We start from the raw sequence: 23,420 nt of genomic DNA, 5'->3' as shown, positions 1-23,420 counted from the left end.
CTTCATTTTTCTGCTTTGTTTTCCTATTTGTAAAAAACATAGAATTAGTGGAGCTAGGTGGCGCAGTGAATAGAGCACTAACCCTGAAGTCAGGAGGACCTGAGTTCAAATGTGATCTCAGACACTTAACACTTCCTAGCTGTGTGACCCTGGGCAAGTCACTTAACCCCAATTGTCTCAGAGAAAACAAAACAAAACAAATAAAACCATAGAAGTTAGACTAAATGGGTCCTTTCCAACTCTAAATATTGTGACCCCAGGATTTTTTGATTCTGTTCAGCAGTGTGGGAGTTCATTCCTGATTAGGGGAAACTCATTGATACTTCCCTGATCCCAAGAAAAAGATTCCACGGCCTGAGCTAACACTCTGCTCTCTAGGCAAAGCCCATTGGTGATGGGTAAGAAACGAATCTCCACTGGTATGTTTGGGAAGAGCAAATATGGACCTTTAAGCACTTACCAAGTGACAAGTCTATTTCCTGAGCACCAGCCTAACTAAATTTAGGAAGCTAATTGAGGGAATAGAATTTTTCAATCTCAGCAATTCTGGAAGAGACGCTCAAGCCAGGAGAGCGGTGGTGGTGGTGTGGTGTGAGGTGTATGTGTGTATTGTGGGGATGGAGGATCATATGTGAGTAGGTGCATGCAACTGAGTATATGGCTTCTTGAAGTAGCTGAATTGAATTAAGTGGAACTGAATTCCGAAGATGCTGAGGCTGACTTCAGAATTGAAAACTCATAGTTCCTTTTAAGCTTGTTTCCTCTTTAAGATTTAATTCTTTTATCTTTACATTTATTTGTTAGTTCATTTGATAATTCATTCATTTGATAAATACACATTGTTTACTGAACACCTTCATATGCTGGAAGTAGGTAATACGACATTTTAAAAAAAAATTTATTCTTGAAAGCAACTGGAGTTAACTGACTTGCTCAAGGTTATACAGCTGAGGCTGAATTTGAACTCAGATTCTCCTAACAGCAGGGCTGGTACTCTACCTGCTCTGCTGCCCAGATGCCCACAAAGTTTAGATAAGACTTAATCCTGCCCTTACTGAGCTTGGATTCAGGTATAGTGTTAAGAAGCCATGAAGATAACTATAATAAACAATCTTAACTGATTTAATTCCCTTCACTTTGGCAAGCAGTTATTAAGTACCTACTGTGTGCCACAATTCCTGCCTTTAAGGAACTAAAATTTTAATTGGAGCACAGAAGAGGATGCCAGATAAGGAAAGAGAGGGGTGTTTACAAAGTAATCATTAGGTAAAAACAAGAACAACTTCACTCCTCCCCCCTATTTCTGTGACCAGAAATGTTACAGACAAGTAGGGAGGTTCCCTGGGCAGAAGACATGAGCCCCAGGGATAAATTGCAACAAAAACTGTGTCAGTGGTTCTGTCTGCTTGTCTGTCTGTCTGTCAGGCTAAGGTTCCAGATGGACGTCTCTCAAGTTAGGACTCCACCTTTGCCAAGGGAATGGGAGAGCTCTGGGCTTTTATCCTTCTGGAAGGAATGACTTCCTCCCCACACTCCACCAAGGATGAGTTGCAGCCTTGGAGTATTGGAAATCCCAGTGTTCAAGCCGAAAGGGCCCTTCAGAAGTCATTTGGGGCCATGTGATTGATCCCACCTTCCTACTGACCCAAACTGAAAACCTTTCAATGACCAGTAATTTGATGTCCCCAGGAAGACCCTGGCCTGGAATACTGCCTTAGGGCCTCAGTTTCCTCTGATGTAAAATGGGAAGATGTCTAAGGTAGTCTCTTCCTGTTCCAAAGTTCTGATTGGAGAAGCACTAGCAAATGAGGGACTTAGAAAGGCCTTTTTTAGGAGATTGTAGTAGAGCTGAAACTAGAGATCCTGAGATAGAATTGAGGAAGAAAGTTTCCCAGGCATGGGGGACTGACCGGGGAAAGACTTCCCCGAAGCAGGAGATGAAATGTTCTGTATTGGAGACTGGTGAGTAGGTCAGAATGGCTTTTGGGGGAACAGAGGGAAATATATAATCCTTCCGAAAAGATAGGTTAGAACCAACTTGTGAAGAGTTTTCAGTACTTAAATGAAGAGTTCATGGCTTTTCTTTGAGGAAATTTATTTAAGGTTTTACAGCTTGGTATCATAAAGAATTTAGAGGGTAAGGATAGAAGGGTTTGGCTAGATTATAAACCATTAGAAGATTTCAAGATGAGCCACTAAGGATTTTTGAGCAGCAGAGTACCATGACTGGGTATATGTTTTAGGAATATTGATGAATTGGGGGAGGGATGGAGGCAGACTAATTGGGAGAGAATTGCATCACTCCAGGTGAGACATGATGAGGACCTGGACTACAGTAGTGACTCTGTTATGGAGAGAAGGGTAGGGAACATGTGGAGAGAGAGAGACAAGACTTGATTACTAATTGGAACGGGAGGAGGGTATACCTCAACTGTAGATTTCTTTCTTTCTCATAGCCATGGAATGTCAGGTCTGAAAGGAGTCTGAGATGCTACCTACGTTTGACCAAACTGGTCATTCTACAATGTAGGAAACTGAGACTCAGTTTACTTAGCTGTAAAATGTCTAGGATGACGCTCCTGCTACCTGTCTCATCCAAATGGGTAAGGGAAGTAGTCTGTGAATCCAAAACCTATAGACAAGTTAGCTCTGCATATCTGATTAGACTATAAATACCTTTCTTAAAAGCACATTCTTACTGCTTTACATTGAGAAGCATCATCAATTAATCAGTAAACATTTGTTAAGCACCTACTTTGTGCCAGGCACTGTGCTAAACACTAGAGACACAAAGAGAGGCAAGAAGCTTACATGGTAGAGCGGATAGAATTGGACTTGCATTCCTGGCCTGCCTTGGACACCTACTAGTTTATGTGACCCTTGGCAAGATAATTTAATCTCTCTGAGCCTCAGTATTCTCATCTGCAAAATGGGAATAGTAATAGCACTTACAGGATTGTGAGATAATATATGTAAAGAGGCAACCCCTCAAGCATTTTATAAATGTTAATTGTGATTATTATCCTTCTCTTATAGCCCCCAAAGCATGCTGGATGCAATTGATACTTAGATAACTTTTAATGAGTTGAGAGGGACTTAAGAGTATCTCCCGAAACAATTGAACAAACATTGGTAAGTTTTTCTTGAGCACCAACTATGTGTCCACCATTGAAACAAAAATGAAAGTGTTACTGTTACTGTGTACAATTTCTCCTGGTTCTGCTCACTTCACTCAACATCAGTGCATGTAAGTTTTTCCAGGTTTTTCTGAAATTCGCCTTTCATAATTTTCCATCACACTCGTGTACCACAACTTGTTCAACCATTTCCCCCGTCCATGGCATCCCCTCAATTTCCAATTCTACAACTTTGAACTGTCTTCAGAGAGCAGCCGGTTTAGCCAAGGGAGATATATACATAAAGATACATATAAAAGAGACACAAAATGGATATAAAGTGAATGTTTTTGAGGGGGGAAATTAGAGGGAAAAGAGAATCCCTTCTCCTCCAATGGGAGGCAACTGGGAGCAAATCCTTTGTGTAGAGCTTGAAGCTTGAAGGAAATGAGGGATTCTAAGACACAGAAGTGAAAAGAAAGAGAGTTCCGGGCACAGGAACAGGGACACTGGAGATGGAGAGAGTGGATGAGGAGCGATAAGACAAAAGTTGAGTAATAGCCAGATAGAGGTGAGCTAGACACAGAAGGGACGAGATCAGAGTGGAGCTGAGGTTAAGACAGGCAGACTTCCTGGAGGCAGTGAATGAGTCAGTCCTGAGCCAAGCTGAAAAGGAGGGAAGGCAGGGGGCTCCTACAGAGGATTTCTTCAAAGGAGCAGAGAAAAAGGTTGAGGATCTCGTGGAAAAGCCTGGGAGGAAGGGGTCAGCTCTCTCAGTTACTTCTATGCTGATGGACTTGGTCCCTGGTCAGCCCAGATTAGTGGGTCCAGATACTTGAGAACTGGGGAGACATTTCTCTGGTTCTTGTCTGGCAGGTGAGTAGTGAACCAGAGTGGGGTGGGGCTGGGGGAGAGGTGAGACCAGTCAGAGCATGAGGGAGAGTTGGGCCTGGAGGCCTGAGCCGGTTCTGGTTGGGTGACCCTAGGGCCTGCCTGGGGAAATCCAGGGAGTTTCCAAGTTGTTAGCTAGAGGGGGTCTGGCAGGGAGGGGCAAGGTTGGGAGGTTGGAGGGGGTTCCTGAAGTCTGACCTCAACCCTCCTGGCTGCAAAGGCCTCAATTGGAGGAGGAGGTGACATATATGAGGCAGAAAGAGCTGTTCTAAGTCAGGCAAGGAGATCAAGATCAGGCCAAACTATAAATTCTCAGCACTTGCACAGAACTGGGCCAGAGGCCAGGAGTATTTGTTTTATCTTAAGAGATGTCATCCTCTCTATTCCCCTGCTTCCTACTCTCTCTCCTATGTGCTAGTAGTCCAGAAGGAGGGCTCAGGTGCCAGTCCTTTCCTCTCCTGATTCCCCATTGGCCTCGGTGGGAGCCCAAAGATTTCCTGCCTCTCCAATCCTTGCACCATCTCCAAGGATGTGACTCTCCTATAGAGCAGAGCGAGGGCTCTAATGATCCACCTGGGAGCCTTGGAGGAAACAGCCAGGGCCTCTATTACTGCCTAATAATCATGCTAAAAGGATTAATAGATACCTCCAGTCTGGACCAGCCTATTAATAGGGGATAGGGATGAGGAACAATCCTTGGGAATTGGGGGGACACACCCACCTTGACATAGGAGGCTTGGGGCCCTAAACTTGAGGAAAGGGTTCCGGGTGTGTAAGGAGCCTAGGTGGCTTCCTGGAGGGCTGAGGGTGAGCAAGTTGAGAGAAAATTGGGAAGAGGAGGAACTGTGGACTTAAGATGGATGGAAGTAGGAGGGGAAGTCCTTCCTGCTCATTTTTTTTCTAACAGGATTCTCCTCTCTAGCCAAGGAGATCCATTTCTCCTGTTCTTATATAAAGAAGTTTTAATAAGGGGATGATCTCCCATCCCCTTTTTCTTTTTTTCAGATGACTTCGAATTGATGTCTCAATTAAATTAGGTTTCCTGATTTTATCCTTCAACTCCTGGCTCCCCTTGCCTTAAGGAAACTGCAATAGAAAGATCTCTAGAGCTAAACACTATAGACCTGGCAGCAGATTCCAGAATAAATCTTATTCTCTAGGTGGTCTTGGAAAAGTTACTTCCATTCTGAGCTTTAGTCTTTTCATCTGTAAAAATGGAAGAAACTGGGGCAGCTAGGTAGTGGAGCCCTGAAGTCAGGAGGACAGATAGAGCACCAGACCTGAAGTCAGGAGAACTTGAGTTCAAATCTGATCTCAGGCACTTTACACTTTCTAGTTGCATGATCTTAGGCAAGTCACTTAACCCTCAGCAAATAAATAAATAAAAATTCAAATTTCAAAAATTCAAAAAAATTCAAAAGTTCAAATTTGATCTCAGGCACTTTAACTTTCTAGCTGTATGATCCTAGGCAAGTCACTTAAGCCTCAGCAAAGAAAAAAAAAGGAAGAAACTGATATATATCTAATAGAACTTCATATTTCTTTTCTTTATTTGGGAGGTAAGTTGAAGGGAGAGAGGGGTTGGTATAAGATTGCCAAAAAAAAAAAAAAAAAAAAAAAAAAGGAAAAAAGAAAAAAAAAAGAAAAAGAAAAGAAGAGAGAGGGGGTGATTGAAGCATGAAGGAGAAGAGGAAGAAGGTCAGAAGGAAACAGATGAGCCGGACAGCTTTGAAAGTTCCATGCTGACTTTACTATATATTTAAAGGGAAAGGAAGCTATCACAGCAGAGATCCACAGTCTTATGCACAACACTTTCTTCAGTTCCACTTTAGATATGGAAGTTCTCATGATTTTTGGTGGTTAAGTTTAGAATAAATTTTTTTTAGATTAAATAAGGGAGTTGAACTATATCCCTGGATCATTGATTTAGAACTGGAGGAGACTTCGGAAGCCATATTGCTCAAGCTTGGATGGTTGGATGGCAATATGGAGTGTTTAGAGAGTGTGATAAACTCATCTTCCTGATTTCAAATCTGACCTCTGACACTTACTAGGGACAAGTCACTTCACCCTGTCTGCCTCAGTTTCCTCATTTGTCAAAGGGATGAGTTTAAAGTCACAGGATGGAGGTTTGAATCCCAGCTCTTCAATATGACCTCTAGGATATCAATTAACCTCATCACTTTTACCACATTAATTTTCTCAATGGTAAAGAATACTCAAAGACGAAAGAATAGTGAAGGGAAGAAACAGTATGAGCCTGAGTGTCAGATGGGTCACATGGTTTTAATTTTGGAGAGGGGTAATGCTTGTCCCTGATTAGTTTGGGAAGTTCCTTCCTCAGGAGATAGTCAGGCCATGCAATGAAAAAAAGACTGGGGGACCTGAGTTCAAATCCAGCCTTTGACACTATATGGATGACCCTGAGTGAATCCTTTAAATTCTGCCTCATTTTTCTAACCTATAAAATGGGGATAACAACAGCATCTACATTGTCATGAGGATCAAATTAGATGATATTTGTAAAAAGTGTTTAGCCCAGTATCTGGTACATAGCTGATTAGTGCTTATTCCCTTCCCCCCAAGACTAATTTCCACTCTTCTTGGGCTGCTAGTTGGCTTGAGTTCCCTGTTATGCCCCTTCATTTATCTTGTTCCAATGATCCAGGCCAGTTCCAATGACCTTGTGATGGAGAGAGTCATCTGCAACCAGAGAGAGACTGTGGGGACTAAGTGTGGGTCACAACATAGCATTTTCATTCTTTTTGTTGTTCTTTGCTGGAATTTTATTTTCTTTCTCATTTTTTTCAGGTTTGATTTTTCTTGTACAACAAGAACACTGTATAAATATGCATATATATATATGTAGGGTTTAACATATATTTTACCATGTTTAACATATATTGGATTACTTGCCATCTAGGGGAGGAGGGAGGGGAAGGGAGGGAATTTGGAACACAAGGTTTTACCAGGGCCAATGGCAAAAAATTATCCTTGCATATGTTTTGAAAATAAAAATTTCAATTAAAAAAAAAAAAAAAGAAATCTTGCTTGAGGCTCCATCTCTGATAGAAAGTAAGACCAGAGGGAGCTGGAAGCTCAGGCATTTGCTTAAGGGGGTGAATCATGGGAAAGAGAGGCAAGTGAGATCCTGCTGCCCTCCCTCTCCTTACCCTGGGTCCAAGGGCCCTTCCCTCTCCTGCTGGAGATTTCTCCTTCTCCATGACTGGGCCCAAGCAAGGTACTTGGCTTAGGTACCACTTGGCACTTTTCTCGCATCCCCCCGCCCCATCCCCTACCCCTGAAATTGAGGAAGGTCCAAGAATGTACTTTCAGATGGGATGGAAGGAACTGTGGAGTTTCCCTTGATGCATCTTGCCAGGAAAATGTAAGCTCTGGGAGATAGTCTCAGGAACAAGTGAGCCCCAGAGATCCTACAGTCTAGGGCAGTGGTGCCAGAGTGTGCAGGATGCTTTCCTGGGTTCCCCCAGCACACTAGATAAAGGATAAAGAGACCCCAAAGATGTGCTAATGCAACTTCTCATCTAAAGCAAAAATCCCCCTTTTATTGTCATTCATTTTGTTTGAATATTTCCAGTGATGGAGAGCTCACTACTTCTCCCCCTCTTGATAGCTAGTTCATTTGTTAGCTTTAAGTCCATCAGTCAGTCAGTCAATTAACAGTTACTAAGAGCTTACTCTGGATCAATAAAATTCTTCAGCACTGAAGTAATTTTTGCTCAAGTCCCTTGGAAATCCCAGCAGGAAATAGGGGAAGGGGTCTTCTCCTGCTCACTGGCCTCCTTCCTAGGTTCTATCCACCTGTCACGGTCCTAGATGGGAGGGGGGTGTCGGTACAAGTCTAGCTGGAGGCAGACAGGCCCTTCAAAGGATTTCTGGTCCGGGTGCCTGCTTTATTGCTGGACTAATGATGGTGATTAGCACAGCAGGTGCTGCTGCTGAGAAGGCTGTTTCTGAATGGCTGGGTGAGCCCCGGCAGGGAAAGCACAAGGACCCAGCAGCCTGAGCCCACAAGAATCCGCAGGGCCAGTCACCCTGCCCTACGTTGGCCCGGGCTGCTTCTGCCATATCCACAGATCTCCCAACAATGGAGGAAGGTCCGGGGCTGGCGTCCACCTGCCTCCCAAACTGCCATAGTGTTGGGATCCAGGAACAAGCCTCTCTTCCCTGGGGATGTCCTTGTGTTCTCCCTCCCCCCACCCAATCCCATCGTATTTTGTCTGCCTGTCTTGGGAGAAGGAAAAGGGAGGGATACTGGAACTCCATGGAAAAAGCAGACAGACTCCTGCAGAGAAGAGCAGTTTTGTAGTGCTTCTAAGTCCAGACTCCAGAGGGACTGGGGACAATGGGCAGGAATTGGGAGGACCCACATTTAAACTACAACCCTTTTTATTGGTCCAATGCTAGGTGAACTCATTTTAGCCTAATTTGGGAAGGGAGAACATTACTTTTTCAAACATAGGCATATGTTAACATTTGGGCCTGCTCCTAAGGAGACCCCAGAGTGGGGTTAGCCCACTGCATTGTGAGTTTATGGGTAAGTTTTCCTTTTGGGAATAATGGTGGTAACCAGGCAAGGGGATTGTGGGAAAATGGAGAACCCAAATCTGAGAATGGCAAGGGTGGGGATACCACCTCCCCAGCATGGGGGCTGTCCCCTAAGGGGCTAGGCTTCCCAGGTGTGGCTCTGAGGAGGAGGTGGGGGAAGTGATTTATATCCCTGTACTTCATGGGTGAGGAATGCCAGCCCCCAGGGACCAAGGACAGCTGGCTCCAGAGATCTCACTTCTCTGGGAATCTTGTGGCAAGTGCTGTCAGGATACACCCCCCCTTCACCCTCGGGGGACAGCAGCATTCTCCCCCATCTCAGCAGCCCCCTCCCTTCTCACCTCTCCTGTCTTCTCCTCCCCCCGGCCCATGTCTCCTCCTCCTCCGTCCAGTTCCCATCAGACACACACCCCTCTTCTCCCCCACTTCTGCTGGAGGTGAATAAAATTATGCTATTCCATGCCAAGGCACAGCAGGCTGGATTTCCCAGGCTGCAGTCACTTGGGGGGGGCTCATCTACTTTCCTATTCACCCCCATTTCCCTTCCTCACTCCATCACATCCTGGGAACAGCAGGAAGCACAATAAGATGGGATGCTTTAGAAGCTCCTGAAAAGGAAAACGTGCTTCAAATGGCATTGAGTAGCAAACTACAGTAGGTGAGAAATAAAGAAGGGACTTCCAGATGGTAAGAGATAATAAGAGTGACAGATGATAAAAGGGGAGTAATCTGGGGGGCCATGCAGGGGAGAAGCAATTATGTGATATGGCTGCCGGGCTTTGTTCTGAGACGGTTTTATAGACTCGTGGATCTAGGGATGGAAGGGACTTCAGAGGCCACAGTCCAACCCTGTAATTTTATACAGCAGGAAACTGAGGCTTAGGGAGGTGAAGTAACATCTGAAGGTCACAAAGATGGGATTTGAAGTCCAGAGTCAGTGTTCTTTCCATTGTGATGCATCAAGTCTGGACTTAGCAGCCCAGGTTCAAATCCTTCTGTACCTTAGTTTCCTCATCTATCAAAATGGGAAAGGGTATCTGGACCAGGAAGACTCTTAAGACTTTTCTTGTTTTAAAATCTCTGAGTTTAATCTGCACCCACAAAGAGGACTGTGGGAACTGAGCGTGGCTCACAACATAGAATTTTCACTCTTTTTGTTGTTTGCTGGCACTTTGCTCATTCTTGATCTGACTTTTCTTGTGCAACATGGTATTTTTGGAAATAGGTACAGAAGAATTGTATATGTTTAACATAGATTGGAATACTTGCCATCTAGAGGAGGGAGTGGGGGGAAGGGAGGGAAAAAATTGGAACACAAGACTGAAAGGATCAATGTTGAAAAATTACCCATGCATGTGTTTTGAAAATAAAAAGCTTTAATAAAATAATGTAAAAAACAACAGCAATCTCTGAGTTTAGGTTGAGCCTCAGTTTTCTCTTCTGTAAAATGGACATAATTCAGACCCCAGGGTACTTGACAGGCTTGCTGCTAGGGAAGTCCTTATTAAACCTCAAAGAGTCTGGTAAAATGTTTACTCTAACTTTATCCTTCCTTTTCCTGTTCCTGTGCAGAGAAGCAGGAAAGGGGCTGCCTTGCAAACCATCATGCCCCTTTCTTTTGGGTGGCACTACCTCCCCTCCCTGCCTAGGACCGGTTTTACCAGCCTGAGAAAGGGTCCGGATGACGGCGCTCGCTGGAGCTGGCAGGGATGGCGGGTTTTATGTAAATGGCGAGGGAGTGCTCTGGGAAGGGGTAGGCTGGTTTTCCCAAAGACAGGCAGGGACCGGCAGCTCCCAATTAGCCTGGCTGTGGTGATGTCAGCCCTGCTTTTCTTGGATGGCTGCACCTACTCTGGTTGGCCCTGGCAACAGTGCCAGGGCTTACCTTCTCTCTGTGCTATGGATGCCAAGGGGAAAGGCTGGCATGGGGGCAGGGGGAGGGGCTGCACACCCCCACAGAGTTGGCCCACTGGTGTCCAAAGGTTCAGATCTGCTACTCTGATCTCCCCCATTCCCAACAAGGCAAGTTTGTTAAAGGCAAGTGAATCCTCCCCATTTCCCTTGGCTTCCCTTGGGCCATTTTGTAATGGGGCAGCTGCCTAGGATGATGGGTACCTTGTAAAGCTGAACTGATTTTTGGAATCTTGATGCAGTTGAAAAAAGTGCTATCTTTGGAGGCAGAGAACCTGGTTTTGAATCCTGCTATTTACTAGCTGTGTGATGTTGGGCAAGCTTTTTCTCTGAACTTCACCTGTAAGATGGGTCTATGTGTGGCCAAGGTGACTTCTAAGGACCTTTCATTCCTATAAGCCGTGACTGAGAACAAACGCTCAGAACATCAACTTCTCCTCAAAACTTTCTTCCTTCCCTCCAGCTCTTAGCTTTCCCCTCTTGCCTCAAGTTCTAGAATAGATTTTTAGATCTAGAAAGAACCTTAGAACTCAAGTCCATGGCTCTTTTCAACAATGCGGTGATTCAAGGCAATTCCATTAGCCTTGGGAAGGAAAATGCCATTTATATTCAGAGAGAGAATTATGGAGACTGAATGTGGATTGAAGAATAATATTTTCACTTTTTTGTTGTTGTTTGTTTTATCTTGTGCTTTTTTCCATTTTGATCTGATTTTTCTTGCACAACACGACAAACATGGAAATATGTTCAGAAGAATTATACATGTTTAACCCATATTGGGTTACTTGCTGTCTAGGTGAGGGTGGAGGTGAAGGAGGGTGGGGAGGGGAGTAAAATATGGAACATAATAAGTTTTTGCAGGGTGAATGTTGAATACTATCTTTGCATGTATTTTAAAAAATAAAAAGCTATAATAGCTACATAAATATATAATAGCTTATATATGTGTGTGTGTATATATATATATATATATATATATATATATATATATATATATATATATATATATAAAATCACATATATTTAACCTATATCAGATCATTTGCTGTTTTAAGGAGGGAAGGGGAAGTAAGGGAGGGAGGAAGAAAAATTTGGAACACAAAGTTTTACAAAAATGAATGTTGAGAACTATATTTACATGGATTTGGAAAAATAAAATATTATTTAAAAAAGAACTCATTAAATTCAATCTCCTGAGATTAAAAAAAAAAAAAAGCAAGATAAAAGAAATTAAGGGACCTCTATGAGATCAACTGACACCGGGAGAGGTGGGGGTTTGCTTAAATTGCCCCAAGGATTAAATGATAAAGACAAGATATGAATCCAGATCCTTTGAGGAGAGCCAGAATCTTCCCAGTGATCTCTGCTGGTCTCCTAAAAGTCTCCTGACTAGAATAAGGATCTCTCCAGCCTCAAGACAAAGTATTCCCTCTCCCTTCCTCCCCAGCTGGCCAAGCTCCCCGAACTCTGGGGCCGAACTCTGGTGGGAGAGAGATGCTGAGGTAGTCTCTTACTCCTCCCCAGCTGGCCGCTATCTCTCTCTCTCTCTCTCTCTCTCTCTCTCTCTCTCTCTCTCACACACACACACACACACACACACACACACTCATATGTACACTACACACTAATGCTGCGACTACTTCTTTGCCATCTCCAGCCCTGCCCAGGCACCTCCTTTTGAAAGGACTGGGAGTCTGTGTCCAGCCAAGGTCACTGCTCTTTCTCAGAGCCGATTCCCTCCCCAGGGAGATTAAGGGAAGGAAAGGCTTGAGTTGAACTGGCCATTGATTTTGCAAATGGTAACGTTAGGCCGGGCCCAGCTCGGGAATTGGTCCAGTTTGAAGATGGGGTAGGCCCATGTGTTGATGGCCAGTGAGATGGTCAGCACGCCAATGATATTGAGAAGAAATCCTGCTTTCGCCTGGAAGAGGGGAGAAAGATGGAGGTCAAGAAGGCTCAGTGGGATTCCTACTCCAATTAGAATCTTTTCTTAGTATCCTTAACTTGTAACTTGTTGATCGATTGATTAAATAGAGTTGGACCCAACAATACAGTGGTCATAGAATCATAGATTTAGAATTGGAAAGGATCTTAGAACAACAATATGTGGAACTCAGGGGCAGCTAGTTGGGATGGATAGAGAGCTGGGCCAGGGGTCAGGAAAATGTGAGTTCAAATCTGGCCTCAGAAACTTACTAGCTATGTGACCCTGGCCAAGTTATTTCACTGTTTGCCTCAGTTTCCTCATCTGTAAAATGAACTGGAGAAGAAAATTACAAACCACTCTAGTATCTCTGCCAAGAAAACGCCAAATGGGGTCATGAAGAGTCAGACACAAATGAAAAACAATAGAGAGAGCCCTGGCTTGGCAGTCTGGAAAACCTGAGTTCAAATTCAGCCCCTGACACTCACTTGCTTATTAATTAGCATGTCACTTAATATCTGTTTGCCTTAGTTTCCTGAATTGTAAAATGGGAATAAAAGTGATCCTTACCTACTAAGGTTGTTGTGAAGATCAAATGAAATAATATTTATATAGTGCCTGGTACACAGAAGGCACTCCATAAATGCTTGTTTCCTTCCTTCCTTCGAGGCCACCCCCTCCATTTTGCAGATGCAGAAACTGAGGCACAGAGATGTTAAATAATAGGTGTCTGAGGCAGAATTTGAATCCAGGCTCCCCTCACTTTAAGTTCAGGAGAGGAATAAAATGTTAAGAATGAAAAGGCAGCTGGGCCACAAAAAAGGCGGGTACTACTGGTCCCCCAATGGAAAAGGGAGCAGATTCTTCCCTGAGACACCTGGACAAGTGTCTCTGGGAGAGAAGTTGCTTAGAATTTGTTCCATTGACTCTGGAGGCAAAAGGACATGCATCTGCCTCCCTTAGGGAGGTCATGTTGGAAAACTGTCCCTTCAGTTCTGTCTGTCCCAGGGCAAACTCCACAACCAAACACCTAACAACTAATCTTTAGATAGCACTTTATGATTTACAAAGCATTCTACATGTTATCACACTTGAGCCTCACAACAACATCGTAGGATGAAGTAGGTGCTATTATTATACCCATTTTACAGATGAGAAAACAGAGGCTAAGAAAAGTGAAATGACATGCTCAGGACCACACAGCCAATAAGGATCTGAGGCAGCCTCTAATTTCCTGATTCCACATCCAGCACTCTGTCCACTACACCAACTAGGGAGTCCAAGAGCCAGCATCTGCCTACTTGGGAAGACTATCCAGTCTTCCCTCAGCTTTCTCTTCTTTGGGATAAGTAATCCCAGAAATATGATGTTTTCATCAGGAATGGTAGTCTATACTCCATCTATATTTATATATGTTTCCTCTGAAATCTTTCCAAATACCTCTCTGTCAAGATAGTCAAGATGGATGCAGAAGATCTGGGGAGAAAACGCTCCTCTCTGGGAATGGGCTCAGGATAGAAAGTTTGTAGAATGTTTTCCTATAGGATCCCATCCCATTCCAATCCATTTTTTCCTCCTCTTCTCATTCCATTTCTATTATATTTTATAACTTCCCTTCTCATCCCATCCTATCCCATCCCATTCTATTCTATCCTATCCCATCCTATCCATCCCAACCTATCTCTTTTCTCATCTTCCCATCCCATCCCATCCCATCCCATCCCATCTTCTCTTTTATTTCCATCCCATCCTATTTCTTCTCTTGTATTTCCATCCCCTTCCATCTTTTCTCATCTTCCTATCCCATCCTATCCATCCCAACCTATCTCTTTTCTTCTATTCCCATCCCATCCTCTCTCATCTCTTTTCTTCTCATCCCATCTCACAGAGATTTATTAAATGTCTTAGTGTTTATTATAAACAAGGCACTGTGATGGGTCTAGGAGTTTCAAAGCTGTCTTCTCTCAAGGAGTTTGTATTCCCCAGGGACAAGGGAAGGGAGAGAATAGACCCACAAGCAATTATTTCAGCATAATCGCTCTAAAGGCAGAAGAGGCCCCAGAAACCTTTGAGACCAGTCCTCTCCTTTTACGGATGAGTGAACTAAGGCTGAAGGAGGTGAAATACGTTGACCACCGAGGTCACGTGGACAGTAAATGTCAGAGCTGGGAGGGCCAGGTCAGCACTCTTTGGACTTTTTCATGCTAGGTTTTTGGGAAATGAGAGGAAAATGGACTCCCTTCCTTTGCCCTGATAACTGAAGTGCTCTTTGTTTCCCCTCCTCCCTTTCTCTTGCATCTTAGTATGAACCCTGAGAATAGGTATATTTTCATGTTTTTTGTCAATCAGTCAATGAGAGTTTCTTAATTATGTGTACCAGACATCCTATTAAAAGTTGGGAGGACAAATAAAGGCAAAAATAGCAAATCCCCTCCCAAGTAGTTTTCATTGTAATGGGAGAGATAATATGCACATGAATTGGTATAGACAAGAAGTAGATGGAAGACAGAGGAGAGCATTTGAGCTAAATCTTGTAGCCAGCTTGTGATCTACTAGGACCCTCTGTTTCCAGCTCTAGGCTGTTCCATGGAGGAGGATAGAAGGTATGTGTGTGTATGTTTGTGGGATGGGGAGGAGGTAGAAGAGCATCTTTTCCACTTTGGTTTTTCCTTCTCTACTCACCATATCACACACTTTGAGCTGCCCGAAGGAGAAGACAATCGCATTAGGTGGTGTGGCCACAGGAAGCATAAAGGCCAGAGAGGCTGCCATGGTACAGGGGAGCATAACATAGAGTGGGTTGAGGCAGATGCCCTGGGCCTGGCAAGGAAAACAAAGGGAAGGAGAGGTCAGAACATCCAGGGAATGGGAAGAGGGAAATAAAAGAATCCCAGCCTTGGTCTCATGAAGAAAAGGTGGGGAGGGGGAAGAAAGGGGAAAGAGGGCCTTCCACACCACCTGCTGCCATCCCATTATTTCCCGGGTAACAGAGGAGTCTGATGGGGAGCCCTAGAAAATGACAGCAAGATGGGGGTGGGCCCCATGTTCTCTGCCTGTGGGGAGCAGAGCCCCTTTAGTCAGAAGTGAAGCTCTCAGAAGGGTTTTAGGGATTGTTCCCCACTTAAGAAGGTGCTTTGTGGCCCAAGAGGGGCCCTTCACCTCTCTGGGCCTTAGATCTCCTCAAGAGGATGACTATGCTGACCTGCCCTTCAGGTGTGGAGAGGGGAGGGGCCCATAAAACTGAACTCAAAGGGACCACAGGGATTCCATCAAAGGGTTGTGGGAACGCTCCCTGAAAGGGCTGGGGCCCAGGGACGCCCCTGATGAGAAATCTCACCTGGTCACTTTGGGGGTGACCATATTGGGAGGGGTTGGGGGGGAAAATGACAGAACAACCAACTGGATTCTCATCGGGTGATGTCAGCCAGAACAGGGAATGGGGTGGGAGGGTAGGGGGTGGAGGTGAGTCAGGGGCCAAAGAGCCAGGCGGACAGAGGTCACCAAGGCCTGGCAGCTCAAGGAGTCTGGGAATTCCCTGCTCTCTTCCCCAAATCGCAGATGTGGTAGGGCCCTACCCCTCAGTTAAACACTCAGAGATCCAGGTCAGCTTGGAGTGAGGGCACATGAGGGAAGCGAGGCTTCTAAAAGGCAGGAAAGGAAGACATGGGGAGGATGGGGTCTTACCATGGAAGCAAGGATGGGCAGAAAGAGGGTGGTGGTGGCCACATTACTGGTGCATTCGGTGAAGGTCGCCACAAGGAGACTGAGGATGAAGGCAATGGCCGGAGAAGGGATGTTTTGCAGAGGCGTCAGCTTATCTCCCAACCATTTGGACAGACCTGATGTCTATGGGGAGCAAGGAATGGGAAAAGAGAAATGGGAACATCATTAATTCATCCTGAAGCCCTGGGGAACCCCTGAACTTTGGCATAATAAAAGTCTCATTTCCCTTTTCTGTTTCTCCCCAAGGAAAATGGGCAATGGGAACTTTGATTGGATTTTGGCAAGTCAGTCAAGGCCCAGTGACTTGAGTAAGAAGAGAGAACGGATCTGGATTCCAGGTCCCCCTTCCTCCTTGTCCCTTCCTTGACCTTGAGGAGAAATTGGGACAGGGAGATCAAAACATTATGGGGGGCAGAGTGCCTTGGCTCCGTATTTTCTGGTGCTAGAAAGACTTTTTGAGCCAATGGGAAGCATTCTAATGCAGAACAAGATGATGGTGGTAAGAGGGGAAGAGATGGGGAAAAGAGAATTCTTTAAAAGGGGGAATCATCAGTTTGTCTCTGCCCCCACACCCTGCATTTATTCCTGAGCTATTCATGACTTCTCTTCCCATGTTCCCTTTGTGGGCACAAAGAGCATTGCCCATGGAGCCTTAGGCTGAGCTGCTGGAGAAGGAGAGTATAAGTTGGTCCTTAAGGAGGAGGGGATAGGACCCCATCCTTCAGGTCAAGGAGATCTTCTCTATCTATTCTTGCCATTTCTTTTCAGCCCCCCAGCCCCATAACCCATCCCAGCCATCTCCCTACCACCTAGAACTCGGAGAAAAAAGAATGGTTGGGACCACTGAAAGTTGGGTCCGCTCATTGAGGTCGGGTGATTAGGAAATGCCTCCCTTCTCCCATCAAATGCACAGGTTCCCCAATATTTAAGTGGGGGGAGCCGTCTAAGGTTCTTCCAATACGAAATTCCTAGGCACCTGCTCTCCAAGGAAGTCTCCTTTGCCCCGGGGCATGGTGGGAACGACAAGGAGCTCTGGGATTAGGGGGAGCCAGTTCAGACAGTCCCTTGAAGAAATGTAGGGGACAGGGGGATCCTCTGGGCCATATAGGGCTGATGCAGCTGGGACACTCCAGAAGCTGGGCTGAGTGTGATTTTGTCTCCCCCTCGTGGCTATAACAGGAAGCGTGGAAGCTCCAACTCCACCAGAAAGCAGTCTTTTTGAAGTGGATTAAACTGAACAAGAGGTACCTGAACCTGACCTTCTGACCAAATGACAAGCTCATGCTTTCTTTTCCTGGAGGCAACTGGGTGGTGCAATGGATAGAGCACAAAATGCCGAGTCAGGAAGAACTGAATTAAAATTCTGTCTCAGACACTCTTCAGGTGACTCTAGGCAAGTGACTTCATCTTTATGTGCTCAGTTTTCTCATTTGTAAAATGGGAATAAAAATAGCACCTACTTCCTGAGGTTCAAATGGGAAGTATAAAAGTGTTTTGGAAACCTCTGAGAACTATGTAAATTCCTGTTGTTCAACTCGTTGTGACCCGTTGTGGGCTTTTCTTGGCAAAGATACTGGAGGAGGCTGCGATTTTCCTTTCTATGGATCAGGAAACTGAGGCAAAAAGAGTGAAGTGATTTATCCAGGGAAACATAGCTAGCAAATGTCTGAGGCTGGGTTTTATGAAGAGCAGATGAAAAAGGAACATATTTGAGGCATAAGGTCATTGTTACCGTTATTTAGTCATATCTGATTGGTCATGACCCCATTTGGGGGTTTCTTGGCAAAGGTACTGGAATGGTGTAAGGGCCCTTTAAATGGGCGGACACAGTGCATCGGGAGATTGAGGCCCAGAAGTAATTTCTGTGGATATTAGGACTGCCCTTGGGCGGGATCCTGGCCATATTGAGATACTTTTGTAATGGGTGACTCTCTCTCTGATTGGCTGTGTGTGTGACCTCACAGGCCCTATATAAGCCCACTGCAGGCAGCAACCGCCCTCTTTAACCTCGTGCTGTTCACCCTGGCTCCTAGCCTGGGTGGCCAAGCCAAGATGGGTAGCCGAAAGAGGTAAGGGTTTTGGTAGTGAACACGTGGGTCTTCTGACCAGGTGTTCACTCGGGAACCAACAAGTCAGGGCATCAGCTAGGGCATTATGTGAGTAGGTATAATAAAGGCTTTTAAGATTACACGTGGTTGTTCTTGAGTGCGCTACCGGTTATTAAGCTATAGATTCAAGAGATTGTGGCCAGAGACCTTAGAAGGCCTCAGAGGAGGCGAGCCAGGTAGAGTTCACACTGCAGAGGACAGTGGTCGGGGGTGCTCTGGTGGGTCTAGGACAGACTAGTAATTGTAACTGCCAGGAGAGCACGTTACAAATGGCGCTCAACGTGGTGGACGCATCAGGAATTATCAGGTTTTGAAAATATTTAATATTCAGAATTAAGATTCTGAAAGATCCGGTAGAAACGCCACTTAGGAGGGAAGACAGAGAAGCAATATGGACCCAGGTAACTCTGGGATCAGACTCAAGGACACAGCTGAACATAATGCTTATATCAAGAGGTTAAAGAGCCAGATGGAAGATCTTTTAACAAAGATCGCCACTGAAGAACAGCAGGAAGCTTGTAATCAAGCTCCCAGAAGGCTATCCCCACACCTATTAGATATAGCTAGGAGAGGGAGCAACCTAGAGCTAATGCGATTGTATGACAGTAGAGAGTATAAAATGCCACAGCAAGAGTTGCTGGAATTGCAGGTTAAACTACAGGTTGAGATAGAGAAAGAAGAAAAAGCTAGGTTACTACAGATAGAACAGGAAGAGTTCAAACCAGTGGCAGAAACTAAGGAAGGAAATAAACGAATCACATGGACTTCAGTTGTAGAAATTCTTCTTAGCGTTTTGTTGGTTTACCTTGTGCATTGTTGTTTTAAGGAATTTATTGATTACTCTTTCATTGAGAAGAAGTTTAGTTCTTTTTATGTGCAAAGCTCAGGTTTGATTTTGAATCAGCCTTTGGGGAATTTTCCAATTCTTCCCTCTGCCTCACCTTCTTGGGCCAAGGGAGAAGGGGGAGGAGGAAAAGGAAGGGCGATAATACTATCAGCACTGCCCATTAATCCATTCAAAACTCCTGTGTCTTCATTTCAAAGGACAGGAGTAGGCTTTATGCCCCAAGGCAAAAAGGAATTGTGGGGTATTGAGTATAATCAGAAAAGTTTTGAAAATACAGTTCAGTTAATTTCTAAGAAACCTTACAGGGACAAGACCTTGCAGTTAGAGAGAGTGGAGTTTTATCCTTGTAAAACTGCTAGGATCGTCTTTGGAGAGTTGGAACTCCTCTTTTCTTACCTCGTGGATTTTCCACTTCCACAGGTGAGCTTGATTTCCCAACCCCCTACGGGTACTTATAAAACAGTGTTTATGTTTAGAATGGGTTGGAAAATTGCTGTTTTAATCACTAGAATAAATAGACAGTGTGTGATCTTTGACCCAGGAGGAAAAGTAATATCAGATTTATTGATTCACACTCCTGGAGTACAATTTGGTATCAGAAACTCAAACTTTGATTTTTAGGCAAAAGAATTCAGGGATATAGCCAGAGTGTTCTAGTAAAGTCATTACTGCACAGACTATCCCCAAGATCTCTTCTAAACAAGAGAAGGGAATTTTGGGATATGTGATTGCTTACAATTTTAAATTTTGATTTTACATTTTTAAACATTTTTGATTTTACATCTTCAAAGTATTTTGATTTTACATTTTAAAGTTATTTTGGTTTTATATTTTAATCTATTTTGGTTTTACACTTTTAAGTTATTTTGGTTTTACATTTTTAAATTCTTTGCATTTTACCTTAGCAATGCACTTCGGGCATACACAGAAAGTGCAGCTAAGTGACAGACTGACTAACTTTTGTCTGACTTTTGTTAATTTTTATGACAACAACTTTGTTTCCACTGTGATGTGGAAAGGCCTGGATGGCATTTGGAAAGGCCCAAGTTGGGCCCCGGGGACATTCCTTCCTAGGTGCAGATCCAGCAGCAGAGTTCATCCCCACCAGAGACATTTGTAACCTGGGGATCCAAGAGAAGGACCAGACAACAGTCCAGAGAGACCAGCCAGATGTCAGCAGCCCTTCAGACGCTGATGGCAGCAATGCCCCTCCTGACCGTGACACCAGAGACACCAGACACAGTTCCAGTGTTGCAGCTGAAATGGACTGTTTTGGGTGATACGCAATATAAAGACTGTAAATGGACAATGGGCCTGCTTGCTTCTCCCGTGGCCACTTGCCATATGGTGGCCTGGGAAGAGGCTTTGCCCTATGCTTTCTATTGAAGGACTATGCTTTTAAATTAGTGGGTGAAAAACCAACACACCCACCTGCCATTGTTATTGAGACAATGTTACTGGACATGACTTTGCTTATGTGCACCTGTGAAGCTAGAATTGTTCTAGAATTGTGAAAAGTGCAATTGAGAATTGTGATAAACTAGAATTGCTCTAGGATTGTGAAAAGTGCAATAGAGAATTGTGATAAGCTAGAATTGCTCTAGAATTGTGAAAAGTGTAATAGAGAATTGTGAGAAACTAGAATTGCTCTAGGATTGTGAAAAGTGCAATAGAGAATTGTGATAAGCTAGAATTGTTCTAGGAGTGTGAAAAGTGCACTTGAGAATTGTGATAAACTAGAATTGTTCTAGGAGTGTGAAAAGTGCAACAGAAAATTGTAAGAAACTAGAATTGGTCTAGAACTGTGATAAATGTAACTAGAATTGTGACAACCTACCTACTGATATGTTAACTAGAATTGTGATGTTTTACCTTGTTGACTTCCCACCTCAGTGTTGACATCCTACCTCATTGGCATCCAACCTCTTTGGCCTATTATCTCGAGTATGACTTTGATGAATGGGTTGAACACTTGGGCCACTGTTGAGCCTGGTTCTCATTGTCATACTTCTGTTTACTGATCTGCTGCTTTGTACCTCCTTGGGCATAACACTGTCATCTCATGGATCAAGTGAACTATAGCTGGTGCTAAAAGTTTAGCTTGGTGAGATGTGCGGTTCCCGCAAAACAAGAGAAAGGGAATTGTAAGGGCCCTTTAAATGGGCGGACACAGTGCATCGGGAGATTGAGGCCCAGAAATAATTTCTGTGGGTATTAGGACTGCCCTTGGGCGGGATCCTGGCCATATTGAGATAGCTTCGTAATGGGTGACTCTCTCGCTGATTGGCTGTGTGTGTGACCTCACAGGCCCTATGTAAGCCCACTGCAGGCAGCAACCGCCCTCTTTAACCTCGTGCTGTTCACCCTGGCTCCTAGCCTGGGTGGCCAAGCCAAGATGGGTAGCCGAAAGAGGTAAGGGTTTTGGTAGTGAACACGTGGGTCTTCTGACCAGGTGTTCACTCGGGAACCAACAAGTCAGGGCATCAGCTAGGGCATTATGTGAGTAGGTATAATAAAGGCTTTTAAGATTACACGTGGTTGTTCTTGAGTGCGCTACCGGTTATTAAGCTATAGATTCAAGAGATTGTGGCCAGAGACCTTAGAAGGCCTCAGAGGAGGCGAGCCGGGTAGAGCTCACACTGCAAAGGACAGTGGTCAAAGGTACTCTGGTGGGTCTAGGACAGACTAGTAATTGTAACTGCCAGGAGAGCACGTTACAGAATGGTTTTACCATTTCTTTCTCCAGCTCATTGTACAGATGAGGAAACTGAGGCAAGCAGGTAAAATGACACGCCCAGCGACATGGCTAATAAGTATCAGATTTGAACTAAGGATGATGAGTCTTTCTAATTCCACTTCAACCCCTAGCTGCCTTAATATAAAGGGGATTTCCTAACTAGAAGTTCCCCCACTGATGAAATCACAAGTTCAGACATTATATCCCCCCATACATACAATACAAATGTGCACTTGTAATATATTACATCCATCACAGTTACAATATATATCATTGTCATCTCTTAGGCTACAATCAAATTACTCTTTGTCATCTTCTCCTGCAGATTCTAGTCTCTGAACAGAAGTTTGTTCTTCTCCTGTAGTAGGTGGGCTTCCCCACTCAGTTAATTTCTCATTCCCCTGGGTTCTTCCTCTCTTCTGCCTGGGAACAGAGAGAGAGCTCATGGGGGACAGGGTAAGGGGTACATACCTCACTACCCTTGGCCAGGGCGAAGCCTCCACCCAGCAGGAAGACAATATTCCAGGGCATTTTCTTATGCACGGTATCCCAGTCGAGGAGGGCAGGTGGGGCCTTGAACTTCCCCTGGGCGTCTAGAACCCCAAGGAGAGAAGCTGGGTCATTGAGAGAACCCTGGATGACATGTTCCCTTCTCCCTCAACCTTGTTCTGGTCAGTTTAGGTCTTAGGAAGAGCACCAGAGCTTAATTCCCTCCATTGTACGGAAAAGGAACACAGAATTAGGACCTAGAAGATCTAGAACCTGAGTTCTGGGCCCTCCCACCTAAAATAAACTATGTGACACTTAGGCCTTTGCTTACCTTTTCTATAAAGTGGGATCTAAAATTGGGAGGAAGGATAGGGGATAAAGATCAGATAGCTGAGGTTTCTCTCTTCTCTAGAGTTTGCTAATTTCTCCCCACCTGTCCTTTCCCATCATCCTCCTTTCTTCCTCAATCCTCCACCATCAAACGCTTACTTGGCTGCTGGGAGAGGCTAGGGTTCTCTGCGGGTACCATAAACAGGATGATGCCGATGAAGAAGGCCACGGTACCGTCTGAGACCATGCTGCAAAAGGAGAAAGGGGAAGACAATGAGGGCAAAAGCATGGTGGAGGGGCTTCTTTCCCAGCTCTGACCTTTCCCCCTTTTTCTCTTCTTCCAACCCATCCTTCCTGAAAACATGCTGTTTTCATCCCTTCCCTGGCCTCCTCTACAGCAGATTTCCCCAGTGCTTACTGTGTACAGTAACCATGTACCTCCTCATCTCCACAGCTAGACTGTAAACTTATGGAAGGCAGGAAGCACACCTGGGCCCTGGGCAACCTTTATATTGCCTAGGAGGATGGTGTGATATAGTGTAATGTAGAGTAGCAAAGGTTAGATCTTGAGCCGGAAGCTTTGAATTTGAACATTTACCAGCTGTGTGGCCAACCTCTATCTCAGTTTTCTTCATCTGTAAAAGGGGACAACAATGCTTGCTTTACAAGTGCTTTGCGAAATGTAAATCCCTTTAGACATGTGAGATTCTGGTTCTCTATGGGGATGGGAGGGTGATTAACTGATTGACTCAATAAGTTGATGGATTCAGTCCCA

The 23,420-nt window shown here is 44.6% G+C and overlaps 1 protein-coding gene across 1 annotated transcript in view; it reads right to left on the bottom strand.

Moving 5' to 3' along the window:
• Positions 1 to 12,016: 12,016 nt before the first annotated feature.
• SLC13A2 (solute carrier family 13 member 2) overlaps positions 12,017 to 23,420 on the bottom strand; it is a 48,878-nt gene continuing 37,474 nt past the window's right edge. Inside the window, exons 8-12 of the mRNA XM_074263694.1 lie at positions 22,805 to 22,893; positions 22,298 to 22,419; positions 16,096 to 16,257; positions 15,094 to 15,231; positions 12,017 to 12,408 (exon numbers count right to left, since the gene is read on the bottom strand). Coding sequence (XP_074119795.1) covers positions 12,238 to 12,408; positions 15,094 to 15,231; positions 16,096 to 16,257; positions 22,298 to 22,419; positions 22,805 to 22,893 — 682 coding nt within the window. The 3' untranslated portion in view covers positions 12,017 to 12,237. The remainder of the gene's footprint in view (positions 12,409 to 15,093; positions 15,232 to 16,095; positions 16,258 to 22,297; positions 22,420 to 22,804; positions 22,894 to 23,420) is intronic.

This window comes from Sminthopsis crassicaudata, chromosome 4 (assembly GCF_048593235.1).
Source record: "Sminthopsis crassicaudata isolate SCR6 chromosome 4, ASM4859323v1, whole genome shotgun sequence".
Taxonomy (NCBI): Eukaryota; Metazoa; Chordata; class Mammalia; order Dasyuromorphia; family Dasyuridae; genus Sminthopsis; species Sminthopsis crassicaudata.
The sequence above is the reverse complement of the archived record's forward strand: the minus strand, read 5'-3'. Positions and strand labels throughout refer to the sequence as shown.